General features: G+C 32.6%; 2 protein-coding genes across 2 annotated transcripts in view; one reads left to right on the top strand and one right to left on the bottom strand.

Annotated features, from left to right (window-relative positions):
• LOC135950858 (fibrillin-1-like) overlaps positions 1-594 on the bottom strand; it is a 29,293-nt gene extending 28,699 nt beyond the window's left edge. The window contains exon 1 of the mRNA XM_065500382.1: positions 576-594. Within this exon, the coding sequence (XP_065356454.1) occupies positions 576-594 (19 nt within the window). The remainder of the gene's footprint in view (positions 1-575) is intronic.
• A 3,386-nt stretch (positions 595-3,980) lies between these two features.
• On the top strand, positions 3,981-15,406 carry NimC2 (Nimrod C2). The gene is made up of 4 exons (XM_065501455.1): positions 3,981-4,135; positions 4,232-4,402; positions 10,465-12,285; positions 14,733-15,406. Exons 1-4 carry the CDS (start codon positions 4,056-4,058, stop codon positions 14,959-14,961), a joined length of 2,301 nt encoding a protein of 766 aa, XP_065357527.1. The 5' UTR covers positions 3,981-4,055; the 3' UTR covers positions 14,962-15,406.
• The last annotated feature ends 1,286 nt before the right edge of the window (positions 15,407-16,692 follow it).

The following is a 16,692-nucleotide window of genomic DNA, read 5'->3' as shown; positions in this document are numbered from 1 at the left end:
ATATATTTCAAAAATATATGTATATAACTTTTGACAATTAAAAGCAATTGAAATATATACATATGTAACAAAAAAAGCTTTTTATTGAGTTTTGGCAAAGATAGAAATTTTTCCAATTGAAATTAAACTTTTATTTAATGAAATTTTACAGTTATATAGATTTTTCTATTGAAAATGAAAAAATAAAAACCAATTTTTAAATTTGTAATCAGGAATCCCGCAATTCCCAAAAACGTGTTGAAAAATCCCAAAAATGGGATTTTTTATTTTTTTGGCATACCAGGGGCGGGATTATCGGAACCCATTAAAAAATATTTAATAACATATTTGGTCGTCGACTATGCGATTTGAGAATTTTTGCCCTAAAGTTGAATTTAAAAAAAAAAAAAAAAATACTTTGACTTATTACCTCCAATAGCTTAGAGAACAGGAAAAAGCAGGAACAAAAATTTCACTCAATCACATCAATTTTGTTTAACAAATTAATAATAAAAAATAGTCCTTACATATCACTTTCTAACAATTTACTATTTAGAAATTTACATTCAGATTTTGATTTTGCGTATTATACTTACCTTCAGCTGTAGAATCCATTTTGTTTCGTTTGATTTGCTTGATTACAAAAACTTTGACACGTGTTTAACGGAAACTCCTACTAGTCGATCTTTCCTACGGTAGTGTGCCATTCGTGTGATGGCCTCATTCAAACTAAAATTATGAAGGGCACATGAGGCAAGGGACCTTACTATATTAATTTTTTATCTCCTAGAGCTTTTCTTTAACCACCCCAATGACAAAAAAACCCCAACTAAAAACTTGTTTTTTCGACTTTTGGCCTGACAAAGGTGCATTTGGCCGCACTGTTCTACGGTATCAAAAATTTTGGAAATTTTTTTCATTTAAAAAATTTTATGTAATCTTAGCTAATCGTAGATATTTTTGAGATAACTTAAAAAGAATAAAAGTACTTTTTTCCCCTTTTTAAAATTTTTTAAATTGAAATCGGTCGTGATTTTTAAACAATTATCTTTTTGTTTAATATATAAATCGATATCTTCTGATCAAAATAAATGTTTAAACTCAAAAATTGTATGTCTTGAATTAGAAAACATTTATTGTGTTATATATCCCACTCGAATCCCACTACGATACCATAAAGCTCATAAAGGAATAGACCTAAGCCTTCTTTTGAGCAAATAAAAAATTTAAAAAAGGGCTCATTTTGAGTTACAAAACATTTATTTTTATATATATCCCACTCGCATCCCACTAAGCGACTAAAACCCTCTTAGAGGAACGGACCTAAGCTTTCCACTGAGCAACACAAAATTTAAAAAAGGGCCCATTTTGGAAAAAAAGTTAGATTTTGCAAAAAAAAAGTCAAAAATTGTATGTCTTGAGTTACAAAATATTTATTGTGATAGATATCTCACTAGCATTCTATTAAGCGACGAAAAAGGTCTTCAAGGAAATAACCTAAGCTTTCTTTTGAGCAAAAAGAAAAGTAAAAAAAGGGCCCAATTTGAAAAAACAAATGTCAACAAAATATTTTATTTTGCAAAAAGTCAAAAATAGCTTGTTTTGAGTTACAAAACATTTATTTTGATAGATATCGAACTCGCATCCCACTAAGCGGCCAAATAGGTCTTCAAGGAAAATATCAAAACTTTCTTTTAAGAAAAAAAAAACTAATTTTGAAAAAAAAACGTCAAAAAAGTTTTTGATTTCGGAAAAATATATTAAACATTTGTTTTTTTTTTTAATTTTTTTTTCGAAAGATTGAAGAAATAGCTATCTAAACCCATGGTAGGGGTTCATATTGTTCAGGTTACGATGATTTTCGTCAAACAACCCGAATGTGAACAAAAGAGCGTAATATAGCGTAAAAATACACACATTTCATTCAGTTGATTGATGTTGTTGTAGATATTTTATTTTGTACCCAAAAAAGCACACAAATTAAATGCCTCTTTTTGCCTTACCAATAATGTAAACTATTTGGGACACGTTTTTTAAGAACAATAAGTAATAAGTTACATGGATGAGAAAAAACACATGTTTGGCCAAAATGTCAAATTTTGACCCCCTATAACTCAGAGAGTTCTTGACCGATCTTGTTGAGAAATTGTGTCTGAATAGGTCTAACCTCGGTGCAAATTTCATCCCGATCGGAAGACATTGATTTTAAAAATTGGTTCACTTGATATGAAATCCCCCATATGCAATTATTGTCATTGTAATGAAATAAACATGGAGAAAATCCTGAAATATTTGGACCCACTATTGTCATAAAACTATAGGGTGGGTAAAAATTTTGAAAAAAAATTTAAATTGAGAATATCTCCTGAGCTATAAGATATAATTGATATATACGTGCTCGACGAGGACATTATTTATATGTAATTTTTTGGAAATCGGAACCCAAACGAAGAAATAGGATCGTTTTAAAAATGTAATATACCCTAGGTGTCCTACTTTGGTGTCGAGGAGTCGATCATAAAGTTTAACAAAAAGCTAATATTTTAAATAAAATAGATCATGAAAAAGACTGCAGTGCGGAGAAACGCGAAAAATTCAATAAACTAATATCGGATGGAAAATCTTATAGAGAAGTTGGTCGATTGGTTTGGGTTTTCGAAAAAAATTATTCACAACGCAATTAGTTATAAAGAAAAGTCTGAAAAACTTGGAAAAAAATGAGTTCTGACCCCGCTTCACGCCAAAAGATTGATCCGCGAGGGCAAAAAGTATCCTTTCAAAGCTGTAACCGAACTAATAAAGGACCTTAATATAACTGCAACAATACAAACAGTTCGCACATGTCTCAGAGAACATAATTTAAAATCATGCTGTACAAGAATGGCCCCTCTTTTAAATGCTAGACATATCGCCAAGCGCATGAAGTTCCCAAAGGAACATCAAAATTGGCCAGTCCAAAAGTGGAAGAATATTTTATGGACAGATGAGAATAAATTTGTCATATTTCAAAACTCGAATACAATCCAAAATATACTACAAACACCAACAAACATGAAGGGGATGTTTTTGGGTGTGGTGCTATTTTTTTTCGCAGCTGTATATCCTTACTTGTCATGGTGTAGAGTAGATAGAAAGATAGAATATATAAATAGTAGATAGAAAGAGCGTCTTTTTACAAAAGTTTGATAAACAATGTTTATCCAAGATTATCGAATGGTTGACATTTTGAATGTTAACCTCACATGATTTAAAATAACTTATGGAGGTCATATTATTACTTCTGGATTTAAAAGAAGATTGAGATTAAAGAATTTCATTAATTTTTTTCTTTGCCTAGATAATTACAAACAATTTAACGATTAAGAATTGTATATTTAAATAAATTGTTTATTATTTCGGGCGCTGCTAGAGTTTATTGACCAATTCCCTTACTTAAGTATTAATAACATAAAGTGCAGCCAAGTTTAAAGCATTCCTTGTCCAGCATATAATAATGCATTTCTTATAAAGATGCTTGTTGGTTGGTACTTGTACCTCAAAAATAATAATATAATATTTTTTTGTTGATAAATATAGAAAAGAAATGTTCTTATCACTGGCAGAAAAAGTTCATTGGTTGCTATTTTATATGAAAGAAAAAATATTTTTTTTATATAAAAATTAATTGAAAATAAGTAAAGATGCCATACTAGAGAATCAAACCGAACCAGGCGCAAAACCAGTCTGCATAAATAAGAATTTTCACTGTGTGTTCCTAATGCATACATTTGTAGCAACCATAAATACAGACTTGAACAAAATTGCATATATTTCTTATATAAATATTAACGACGAGAGTTTTATTAAATAGATAAGAACACTTTATGCACAAAAATAATAAATAATGCAAAAAAACCTAAAAAGAAAAAACATTTCAGTTTGTTAAAATCTTAATTTAATTCAATTTGTTGAAGGCTGCACTTAAGATCAGTCGTTTATTTTTTCAAATTGCAACAATTGCATTAAAACATAATTAAAATAAAATAATAATTAAAATCATAATAAGAGAACCAGAAAGAAAACCAATAAAATACATAATGAAGTGTTTAATTTTAATAATTTGCATAATGTGTGTGTTAAACATTAGGGCGGTTATGACCTGCACCGAAAAGATATCGTAAGAAATTGCAATTTTTCTTTTAGTTCTTTTGTTAATGGAAAGTTTTTATGGAAATAATTTGTTTTGTAAAATAAATTTTCTTCGTTAATTTAGTACCACAAAATATCGGGTGTCATTGGTGACAATGCGTAAATATCCGGAATCTGGTGTAGCCTGTTCAAGTTTTGATTGTCATAATCCGTTGGTGTTAAGGCCGATACGCGAGACATACACCGATATAGAAGAAGTGTGCTGTGAGGGCTATAAAGAGGATACTGCCTCAGGGTAAGTGTAAAGACAGATAATAAAAAATAATTTTTAGAAAATAAAGGATCACCAAAGGTGGGCTTAATATCGAGTGGATTATTGAGGAACTGGTTTTAGTGAGCCAGTTCCTAAATGGAACATTTGTTTGGATTTTTTTTTTTTTAAGAAATTCTTTAAAAAAATGTTTCCAACATTTTAATTAATCTAAAATTTTGTGAAAAGTAACTTCAGTGTGCAGGTTTTGCGGGTACTACCGATAGACAGAGAAATGATATATAATTTAACAAACAAAGAACTAGTTTAACGTGTTAAATTAACACGATTTATGTTCCTAGTTTTCAGTTTAAAACAAGTAAGAAAGTATGATCGGTCAAGCCCGACCATATAATACCCTACACTAAGTAAAAGAGCAAAAACATTTTTCTTTTAAAATTTCAATAATTTATATTTTTGAGTGATTTTCGGAAGTAGGCCTTATATGGGGGCTATGACCAATTTTGAACCGATCACCATGAAATTAGGTCGTGCGATTTATATCTTTATTAAAATTAACTATGTTGAATTTTGTGTGTTTACCAACATTTTTAAGCGATTTATGCACGTTAAAGTGATTTTCGGAAGCGGGTCTATATGGGAGCTATGACTAATTATGGACCGATCGTAACAAAATTTGGTGACATGAATTTTGTGTATATAAAACTTATTTGGAGCGGAATTTTTGGAGATACATATATAAATTAAACATTTATGACCAATAAAGTCCAATTTCGGGAGGACATTTGTATGGGGGCTAGGTTAAATAGTGGACCGATTTCAGCCAGTTTCAATAGGCTTGGTCCTTGAGCCGAAAAAATAATATGTACCAAATTTGATCGAAATATCTTCAAAATTGCGACCTGTACTCTGCGCACAAGGTTTACATGGACAGCCAGCCTACCAGACGGACGGACGGACATCGCTTAAACGACTCAGAAATTGATTCTAAGTCGATCGGTATACTTTATGGTGGGTGTTAGACTAATATTTTTGGGCGTTACAAACATCTGCACAAACGCATAATACCCTCCCCACTATGGTGGTGTAGGGTATAAAAATCATTTTTAGAAAATAAAGGATCACGAAAGGTGGGTTTAATATCGAGTGGATTATTGAGGAACTGGTTTTAAAAAATGTTTGTGAAATTCATTAAACAAATTTTCGAACATTTTAATTAATCTAATCAGATTAATGATTTATAATTTGTCTTATAAGTTAACAAACAAAGAATTAATTTAATCTAATAAATACGATTTATATTCTCAGTATTAATTTTTACGAAATTGTAAATCAATTTACCTACATATGTTTGTGTAAAACATGCTCTTGTACAAAATACTTACTTGAAATTAATAAGATTCATCTGGAATGTTTATCATAAACTTAAGCAGTTTGGTATTGAAAGTCAACAAAATCAGTTGCATAGAAAAAAAGTTATACGCTTCCAACGAAACTGGCAAAAATATGCAATATGTTATTTTTTTTTCGTGCTTACTATAAACATATTAGTGAGTTATTTAAAAAATATTGCCATTGATTTGTTACAGCATATTTTTACATATTTTGCTGTTTACTGCATATATTTGCATATTTAACATTTTAAAGCATATTTTTGCATATTAGAGTTTTAACAGCATATTTTTCTTGCATATATATTTTCTTTTCATTAAATTGTGTTACGTAATTCTACTGTTTGCATTAAAATAAAGTATGCCGACTTTATATAGAATCTGCGCACTTTCCATCGCGTTTGTGAAACTATAACGAATTCATATTTTTCATATTGTCTCCATATTGTGTAGAAATATTTTCAGAAATTTATCTGGAACTTCGTCTATCTCCTGATTCTATAAATAATGGGGCACATTGATTGAGACCATACAAAATTATACCACTAATTATAATAAAATTCTTGAAGTATTAGGTAGTTTAAAAGCTGTGGAATATCTACAGATAGTGGTTGTAAAAGAAACTCTACAAAAATGTAAGGCAAAAACAGATTTAATTTTTATAGGAGCCAATTATGAATTTATTATTCTACATTTTTCATTTGCGACCCCACAAAGTATAAGGGGGATTTCACGTCAAGTGAACCAACTTTTAAAATCGATGTCTTCCGATCGGGATGAAATTTACACCAAGGTTAGACCAAGGATAGTAACTCAGACACAATTTTTCAACAAGATCGGTCCAGAACTCTCTGAGTTAGAGGGTGTCAAAATTTGACATTTTGGCCAAACATGTGATTTTTCTCATCCATGTAACTTATTACCTATTGTTCTTAGCAAAATGTGTTCCAAATAGTTTAGATAGCTATTTCTTCAATCTTTCGATAAAAAATATTAAAAAAAAATAAAAAAATTTTAATATTTTTTTTCCGAAATCAAAAACCTTTTTAACTTTTTGTTCAAAATGGGCCATTTTTTTTTCCTAAAATAAAGCTTAGATATTTGCCTTGAAGACCTATTTGGTCGCTTAGTGGGATGCGAGTTTGATATCTATCAAGAAAAATGTTTTGTAACTCAAAACATGCAATTTTTAACTTTTTTTGCAAAATCAAAAACTTTTTTTTTCAAAATGGACCCTTTTTTTATTTTTTTTTGCAGAAAAGAAACTTGGATATTTGGATATCTTTCAAAATAAATGTTTTGTAACTCAAAACATGCAATTTTTCACTTTTTTTTCAAAATCGAACTTTTTTTCCAAAATGGGCCCTTTTTTAAATTTTTTTTTGCTCAAAAGAAAGCTTGGGTCGGCAATCATGATAATCATGATAGTAAAATTTCACGGACAATATTTTTGCGGAACATTTTAACCCCTTAAATCCATGTTTTAATGGTATTTGTTGCTCTTTTTTAATAGAAGGACAAAAAAGACCAATTTGCAGAACAGTTTAACCCTTTAAATCCGTTTTAATGGTGGTTTTTGCACTTTTTTAAAAGAAGGACAAAAAAGATCCATGAATTGAGGATTTAGAGGGTTAACATATTCTACAAAAATATTCTCCGTGACATTTTACATAACTTTGCTGAACACATTTTATACCTAAAATATAATAATCATATGGTTTCTTATTTCTGCATCGATCGAAACAAATAGTAGTCGTGTCAAGGTCTAGACTATAAAGTGGGTGAGGCAAAACTTCCCAACCATTTCATTATAAAAACTTTTTAACAGGTATTGCAACATGCGGCCGAGCGATTTCATGATGGAATATTACTGCTTCATATCTCGCAGCATATTCTGGGGTTTTTTTTTCGCATAATGCTCTCTTTAAATGAATCAGTTGCAATCAGTGCAGTTTCCCTGTGATGGTCTGGTCAGATTTCAGCAGCTCCTAATAGTTAGGAGATTTTTGGTCATACCAAATACAGAGAATTGCGTTAGCGCCCTGGATATTTGGCTTTAGTGTCGATTCGGCTGCTTGGCCGGGCTCCACATACTATGTCTCATACTATGCTTTGGGTTATCGTAATGAATCCAGTTTTCATCGCCAGTAATGATTCGGTGCAAAAATGATTTTCTTTTATAGCGTTCAGGCATAATTTCGAACATGCAAAATCGTCTTTCAACGTCTCTCGGCTTCAATTCGTATGGCACCCCATTTCAATGCTTTTGAAAGAATCCTGCTGCTCGAAGATGTTTTGAAATTTCTGCTTGAGTAGCTCCCAATGATTTAGCAAGCTCTTTTTGAGTTTGACAACAATCTTCATTGAGTAATGTCTCCAATTCCTTGGATACAATTCCTTTGTTTACTGTTACCATATATATGATTGATACAATCATGTGAATCGTAAGTTAACCATATTAAGTTACCACAATTATGTAAATGGTTACTGTGACTATAATATTGTTAAAAATCTTGTAACACTATTTAAATGGTTACAGTAACCATGCCCAATTATATTTTTTCTCTACGTGCACCTTAAAGTATACTAATCTGCTCATGATCATTTTCTGAGTCGATGTCCGTCCGCCTATGTAAACCTTGTAATCAAACTACAGGTCGCAATTTTAAAGATAATTCGATGAAATTTGGTTTTTTCTCTTTATTCAGTCTGTTTTTTGCTGCAATAAGAAGACCTTTTTCGTCTTTGAGATCTATCCGTTCTTGAATTTTTTTCAACCATGTTATTTGTTTTCTTCCTCTCGGTCGTCTTCCTACAATTTTAGCCTGTAAAATGGTTTGTGGAATTTTATATTTTCCATTTCGCATTATGTGACCCAAATGTTTTTCGTGTTTTTATATTTCACGTTCGATATTCATTCGCCTCAGCACTTATTCTGTCAAAATGCGGTCAGTCCATGGGATCTTTAATATTCGCCGGAAAATCCAGATTTCAAACGAATTTATTCTTTTCTCATCTGACGCCTTTATCGTCCATAACATAACATTTTATGAAACGTATTTTTGTTGTTAGGCTTATGTCGTGACTAGTTAGTATTTATACCCTACACCACCATAGTGGGGAGGGTATAATGCGTTTGTGCAGATGTTTGTAACGCCCAAAAATGTTGGTCTAACACCCACCTTAAAGTATACCGATCGACTTAGAATTACTTTCTGAGTCGCAATTTTAAAGATATTGCGATGAAATTTGATACATATTATTTTTTCGGCTCAAGGACCAATCCTATTGAAACTAGCTGAAATCGGTCCACTATTTCACCTAGGTCCCATACAAATGTCCTCCCGAAATTGGACTTTTTGGGTTAAATATTTAATTTATATATGTATCTCCACAAATTCCGCTCCAAATAAGTTTTATATACACAAAATTCATATCGCCAAATTTTGTTACGATCGGTCCATAATTAGTCATAGCTCCCATATAGACCCGCTTCCGAAAATCACTTTAACGTACATAAATCGCTTAAAAATGTTGGTACACACACAAAATTCAACATACTTAACTTTAATATAGACATAAATCACACGACCTAATTTCATGGTGATCGGTCCATAATTGGTCATAACCCCCATATAAGGCCCACTTCCGAAAATCACTCAAAAATATAAATTATTGAAATTTTAAAAGAAAAATGTTTTTGCTCTTTTACTTAGTGCAGGGTATTATATGGTCGGGCTTGATCGACCATACTTCCTTGTTTACTATATGTAAAAAGGAGTATCTGGCCATATCAATCCTACACTTAATTTATCTAGACATACCCCATTGATCGTTAGTCTGAACTCCGAGGTATTTAAATGTTGAAAGTTTTTCTATTTTGGAACTATTTATCCATATTGATGTATTAGTTTGGACCTTTTTTCTGCTCACAATCATGTATTTCATCTTCTTAACCCATATATCTCGCTAGTTTTCGTAAGTGCATCATCTAATTTTTGTAATCCCGACAAACTGCTTGCTAGTAATGTAGCGTCATCGGCATATCGTATGTTATTTATTAATATATTGTTTATTCTAATACTGATATTCTTTACACTAAGTGATTCTCGAAATATCTACTCCGAGTATAAATTAAATAAAAGTTTCAGATAGATTTGGTTGAACAACCTCAATAATAGTTGGATATTATTCCCATCTTTTAGTTTAAGAACTTCGGCAGGTATTTGATATTTGCCTTTTTATATTTCATCGATCTAATTGTCGACTCTAATTCATCGTCTGTAATTGGTTTCTGCATCAGTATTGAGAAGTCTGTGAATAGAGTTTTTATATATTCTACCCACGTGTGTTTCTTTTCTGCTATTTCGAAAATTGTTCTCATCAAAATGAACTGTAGCCGATATTTTTGAATATATTCCGGATGCCTCCTTTAATTTTTTGTGAAGATTGAATTCGTGTAGAATTTGTAGTCTTTCAACTTCTTGGCATCGTCTTTTTATTTGCTCATAGCTCCCATATAATCATCTTCTCGGTGAAGGGTATCATATGGTCGGACTTGACCGACTATACCTTCTTACTTGTTATAAATCTTTAATGGAATGAATGATATATCTAATCTTTATTACAGTTTTATTCTTACAAACTTAACATAAATTTAATATGTAAAAAAATATATTTTTAAATCTTTTACAGCGAATGTTTACCCTCCTGTGTCGATTGCAAACACGGCAAGTGTATACGACCCAATATCTGTCTCTGTGAGCATGGCTATCAAAACTACAAAAACTCCACGATTTGTGAACCTCTGTGTCTGGAGACATGTGTGAATGGCAAGTGCACCGGTCCGGAAGAATGTACCTGCAATGAGGGTTTCACCTGGGTAAATGGCAGTAAGACAGAGTGTCAAGCCACCTGTAAAAATATGGACTGCACTAATGGACGCTGTGATACCAACAATAAATGTACATGTAATTTTGGCTATGTGCTGGATGAAAGCCTAAAGCGCTGTGTGCCCTTGTGTGAGGAACCCTGTGAGAATGGTGTGTGCAGTAAGCCGAATGAGTGTACTTGTAATCCAGGTTATGTGCTGCGCTTGGGAACGATAAGTAAATGTGAGCCGGTGTGCTCGAGTGGCTGTATGAATGGTGTGTGCAAAGAGCCGGAGGTGTGTGCCTGCAAGGAGGGTTATACGAATTTCGGGGGTCTCAGTTCGCAGGCTTGTATGCCGGTGTGTAAGGATAAGTGTGTTAATGCCTTTTGTACGGCTCCCAATCAGTGTACCTGTTTCGAGGGTCATGCCTATCGTAATGGCTCGAGAATTTGGTGTGAACCCACTTGCGCCAAAGACTGTGAAAATGGTTTCTGCAGTGAGCCGGGCAAATGTGAGTGTCATGAGGGTTATGAGAAAACCGATGCTCACCGTTGTACACCCATTTGTAAGGAGGATTGTGTAAATGGCTTTTGCTCGGCTCCCGACACCTGCAAATGCAATGAGGGTTATGTGTATACGGACAATAAGGAGAAGGTGTGTGAGCCTTATTGCGCCAAAGGTTGTAAAAACGGTAATTGTACGGCTCCGGGCATATGCACCTGTAATGCCGGCTACCAATCCTTGCTGTTTTATCACTGTATACCCATTTGCAATAAACCCTGTCTGCATGGCACCTGCACAGCTCCCGATACTTGCCGTTGCTATATGGGCTACAAATCCAATGCCAAATATCCCAATCAATGTGAACCAGTTTGTAATTTCGATTGCGGTCATGGCAAGTGTATTGCTCCCGGCATATGCAGCTGTGATGCGGGCTATGAAAAGAAATGGCTGACGGGCAAATGTGAGCCCCATTGCCCCCAGAAATGTATAAACAGTGTGTGTTCGGCTGGTGGCGTGTGTCGTTGCTATGAGGGTCATCGTTTGCGTGAAGGCTCAAATAGCATTTGTGATCCGGTATGTTTGCCCACTTGTATCAACAGCAATTGTGTGGAGCCAAATACCTGTGAATGCTGGGATGGTTTTGAGGATACCAAGTACTTTAATTTGTGTGTGGCCCGTTGCCGGCCTACTTGTGAGAATGGCAAATGTGTGGCGCCCAACAAGTGCCAGTGTAATGATGGCTATCGTGTAACCAACTCCTCTATGCCACACAGTTGTCAGGCTATTTGCAAGGAGACCTGTATCAATGCCGAGTGCCGTAAACCGAATAAGTGTGAATGTCTGGAGGGTTATCGTTTTCTAAACAATAGCTCGGTGGAGTGTGAGCCTGTGTGCCAGCAGTCGTGTGAACATGGCCAATGTGTGGCGCCAAATTTGTGTAGCTGTGAAAAGGGTTTCATATCGCGCATTAATCCCGATACCGGTCTAACGGAATGTGTGGGCTATTGCAATGAATGGAATTGTCGTAATGGCTCCTGTGTCACTTCAACATTGTGTCAATGTGCCGAGGGATGGATCTATGATGCCTTGAGGGGTGTTTGCTTGTTGGATGATGTGTCCAAGGAGAAAATATATATAAGGTAAGTTGGAGAAAGTAAAATTATTTCTTTGGTATACCGGGCTGAGAGAAATCATGAAGCGATTCTTACCATTTTCAACATAGTTTGGAATTTTAGCATAGGAACAATCATTATCTGCAATATATTTAAAGAAACTAGTAAAACAGTTTCGAAAATATCCGCTTTTTCGGAGGTTGTCTCATATTTTGAGCCACCAACTTTGGTTGTATTTTACCGATTTTGCACTTTTTTAATAAAAAAGAAGTGAGAAAGTATGGTCGGTCAAACCCGACCATATAATACCCTACACTAATTAAAAGAGAAAAAACATGTCTTTTAAAATTTCAATAAATTATATTTTTGAGTAATTTTCGGAAGTGGGCCTTATATGGGGACTATGACCAATTATGGACCGATCACCATGAAATTAGGTCGTATGATTTATGTCTTCAAAGAAGTTTACTATGTTGAATTTTGTGAGTATACCAAAATTTTTAAGCGATTTATGAACGTTAAAGTGATTTTCGGAAGCGGGTCTATATGGGAGCTATGACTAATTATGGACCGATCGTAACAAAATTTAGTGACACGAATTTTGTATATATAAAACTTATTTGGAGCGCAATTTTTGGAGATACATTTATAAATTAAACATTTATGACCGATAAAGTCCAATTTCGGAAGGACATTTGTATGGGGGCTAGGTGAAATAATGGACCGATTTCAACCATTTTCAATAGCCTTGGTCTTTGGGCCGAAAAACTAATATGTACCAAATTTGATTGAAATATCTTCAAAATTCCGACCTGTACTCTGCGCACAAGGTTTACATGAACAGCCAGCCGACCAGCCAACCAGACGGACGGACATCGCACAGTGGTATGAAAATAAAAAAAGAGGGAAATAAATCTGTAACTTCTAAACCCTTACTCTGATTTTAATGAAATTTCATATGCGCAAAGAGGAAGTGTAGTTGAGTTTAAGTTTTGAATTTGGACCTCTTGACCCCACCAGAAGAGGGACCAGGGGTTCCCAAAGTAGGACACCTGGGGTATGTTCAATTTTTAAAATGATCCTATTTCTTCGTTTGTCTTCCGATTTAAAAAAAATTACACATACAGAATTTGCTCGTCGAGCACTACATAAAACCTCGTCGTAGCTTTCAATTATCTCTTATAGCTTAGGAGATATTCGCATTTGAAAATTTAATTTTCAACATTTTTACCCACCCTACACCAGTTTTTTGGTGACCGCGGTTCCAAATATTCTCCGATTTTATCCATTTTTCTGTTATAGCATTAACAATAGATCTATATATCAAATAAAGGAAGAATTGTTTAAAAACCATGACTGAGTCCAAAGTTACATGCATTTGAATATAAAAAAATTAAAAAAGGCGATTTTTCGCAATTTTTTTGGGAAAAAAGTACTTTTGTTCTTTTTAAGTTATCTAAAAATTTTCTAAGAGGATGTATAATGAGTTTATACTTTTCGAAAAGCTAAATTTATGCCAAATACTTCAAATGATAAAAACATTTATAATTTTTGATACCGACAGGATCAGGTCCATTCAAATAATGCCTATTTTTTATGTAAAATTTAAATTTAGGGCAAAAATTCTCAAATCTCATACTCGGTATCAAAATATAGTAACCTAATTTAGATGGCCCAATATGTTCTTAATTATTTTGTAAAGGGTTCCGATAACCCCGCCCCTGGTATGGATATTATTGGCAAAAAACGAAAAAATCCCATTTTTTAACTTTTCAAAACTTTTTTGGAAATTCCGGGATTCCTTATTACAAATTTCAGAATTTGTTTTAATTTTTCCATTTTAAATGAAAAAATCTATATAAGTGTAAAATTTCATTACAAAATATTCATAACTAAAAATTTTATTTCAATTTGAAAAATTTTTATCTATGCAAAATTCAATAAAAAGCATTTTTTGTCATATTTTTCAAAAAAGTATTCCATGAATTTTTCAATTATCAAAAGCTATAATAATTTTTGAAAAGTAGACAAAATCCTCTATCCATTGATATATAACATGTCTACCTTATGTTTTTTACGTGTCAAATAAATTAGGGAAAACTTAGCAACTCGCTGAGAACGATGCATCGTTTAATCGACTCAGATCGGTATACTTTAAGGTGGGTGTTAGACTAATATTTTTGGGCGTTACAAACATTTGCACAAACGCATTATACCCTCTCCACTATGGTGGTGTAGGGTATAAAAAACTTTCCTGATCAATATTTTATCCCCCTAAGTCCTTCCCTCTAAGCCCTATCGTACATTTAACATACAGATGGACAGACGTTGCTAGATCGCCTAAAATTTTATTAGGACCCATAATACATATGCTTTTTGATCAATTTTTCGATATTTCACAAACGTTGTGACAAAATCAATATATTTTGAGTCCTAAATTGTTTCAATATCTATATTATTTATTTTCTTCCTAGTGGTGCTCCCATCTCCCGCTGGACTATAGCCACCATAGCCATCATACTCTTCACTGTCTGTGTACTGGCTCTCATAATAATCTTTCGTGAAATAGCTCGCCGCCGAATCAATGACAAACAACAAGTACGTCTCATAGAAAATCCCTCTTTTGGAGTACTCATGCCCAAAGATCAAGTCTGTGAGGATGACGAGGAGGAGACAGACACCACCCAGGAGTTAAGCAGTTAAATTGTGATTAAAACATAAACTTTTTCTTTAAGAATTTCATTATTGTGTTTATATTTAGTACCTACATATATATAATTTCGACTTATATTTTCAAAATAATTATACAATTCAATTTGTTTATTTAAGTAAATTTTAAATTTAATTATTCAAAATTGTTTTATATTTAAAGTATGTATGTGTTTTGTTTTTCTATATATCACTGGTATTTTTTTGTTTTGAAATTTTTTCTCTTACATACTTTTTCTGGTAATCTTATTAGTTTTACATAAATATTAGAGTTTTTCTTTTCGCTATTATTAAATTATACTTTAAGTATGTTTTTTGTTTTATTCTTTTTTATATACTTGTGTATGTAGTATGTGTTTTTTTTTATTTTAAATAATTTATATCTATAAATCTATTTTATAAATAATAAATAAAATGCTTGGCATTAAATTAATTATAATACTATATTGTTTTATTTATTTTATTTTTTTTGTTGCTTTGTCTATAATATAAATTATTTATTTATATAGCTAAAAACTGTACAATAAAATTGACTATAATATCGTTAAAGAAAAGGATTGTTAGTTAAAAGCATAGAGAACATTGAGCGGAAACTCGAAAAAAAACTCAAAAAAAAAATTACTCAAAAAAGTTACATACGAGTGTTGTTTTTGTTTTCACATAGTTTTTTTACTAATACATTCTCACCACTTAGGTTTTTGACTACTGAGTTAGGTCTTTGACAGACTTTTTTTGTTTTCTCTATGGTTAATAGTTTTACAAATTTAAAAAAAAGACAGACAAGTTTCTAAAAATACAATAACTTTTATTTTCTCTGAATTTAAATTTTTAAAATTTTTTTTTTTTTTGGAAAATTTCCCATTTTTGTTTATTGTAAAGATCATACAAATGTAATTGAACAATAAACTTTTCTTTAAAAAAAATATAATTTTAAAATTAAATTCCCAAAAAGTTCGGTAAGTCTTCCATAAAATGGGCTATGGAGAAACTGGACGGGATAAAGAAAACGGTAGCGTTCGGAAACGTCAACAAAGTTGATCATTCGTACGTAATTATGATTGATTCCAATAGGTATCAAGATCGGGTGAATCTAATACATATGCCAATGAGCACTTATTAAGGGTCTGTGGAAAGGCTACTCACTTGACACGAATTCTGTGAAAAACCACATTGACCTAGGTTTACAGCAACCCTACTTAAAGATCCATTTGAAGCTTCGAATATATTAGAGCTTCTTCGGTTTGGAAATTAAGACAAAACTGTTCAGGATTAGAAGAAGGTGAAGGTTTCAAAACCAGAAGAATAGTGGACACTCTGAATAAGAATGTACTACAAGAGAGACTTTGATATAATCAAATGAAGTTGTACTACGATTTTGAGTCCATATTCTACACGTCTATGCGATTATAAAGAAGCAATGAAAAATAACCACTTCAATCAGAAACTATTAGTTATTGGTAGGTCAATTCCGTAATCGATTGGATGAAGCAGTTGACGAAGAAACCATCCTCGACTGTATCATTAAAGCAGGCCTTCGCACTTATAAAGGATCTGAGGGAAGGCGATTCAATTGACATGATTTCTGTGAAAACCAACATCGACCTAGGTTTACAGCCACCCTTCTTAAATATCTTTTTGAAGCTGCGGAAATATTGAAGCTTCTTTGGTTCGGGAATCCAGATATACCTACTCCAGATCGGAAAAAAGGCCACTTCAAGAGAGACT

This window comes from Calliphora vicina, chromosome 2, assembly GCF_958450345.1.
Source record: "Calliphora vicina chromosome 2, idCalVici1.1, whole genome shotgun sequence".
NCBI classification, from domain to species: Eukaryota; Metazoa; Arthropoda; class Insecta; order Diptera; family Calliphoridae; genus Calliphora; species Calliphora vicina.
Note: the sequence above shows the minus strand (reverse complement) of the source record. Positions and strands in the feature narration are given on the sequence as shown.

Excerpts from the sequence above, each read along its gene's own strand:
- NimC2 (XM_065501455.1), top strand. The coding sequence starts at position 4,056 with ATGAAGTGTTTAATTTTAATAATTTGCATAATGTGTGTGTTAAACATT. Across the intron at positions 4,403-10,464 it reads AAAGAGGATACTGCCTCAGG|CGAATGTTTACCCTCCTGTG; the intron begins GTAAGTGTAAAG and ends AATCTTTTACAG. Across the intron at positions 12,286-14,732 it reads AAGGAGAAAATATATATAAG|TGGTGCTCCCATCTCCCGCT; the intron begins GTAAGTTGGAGA and ends TTTTCTTCCTAG.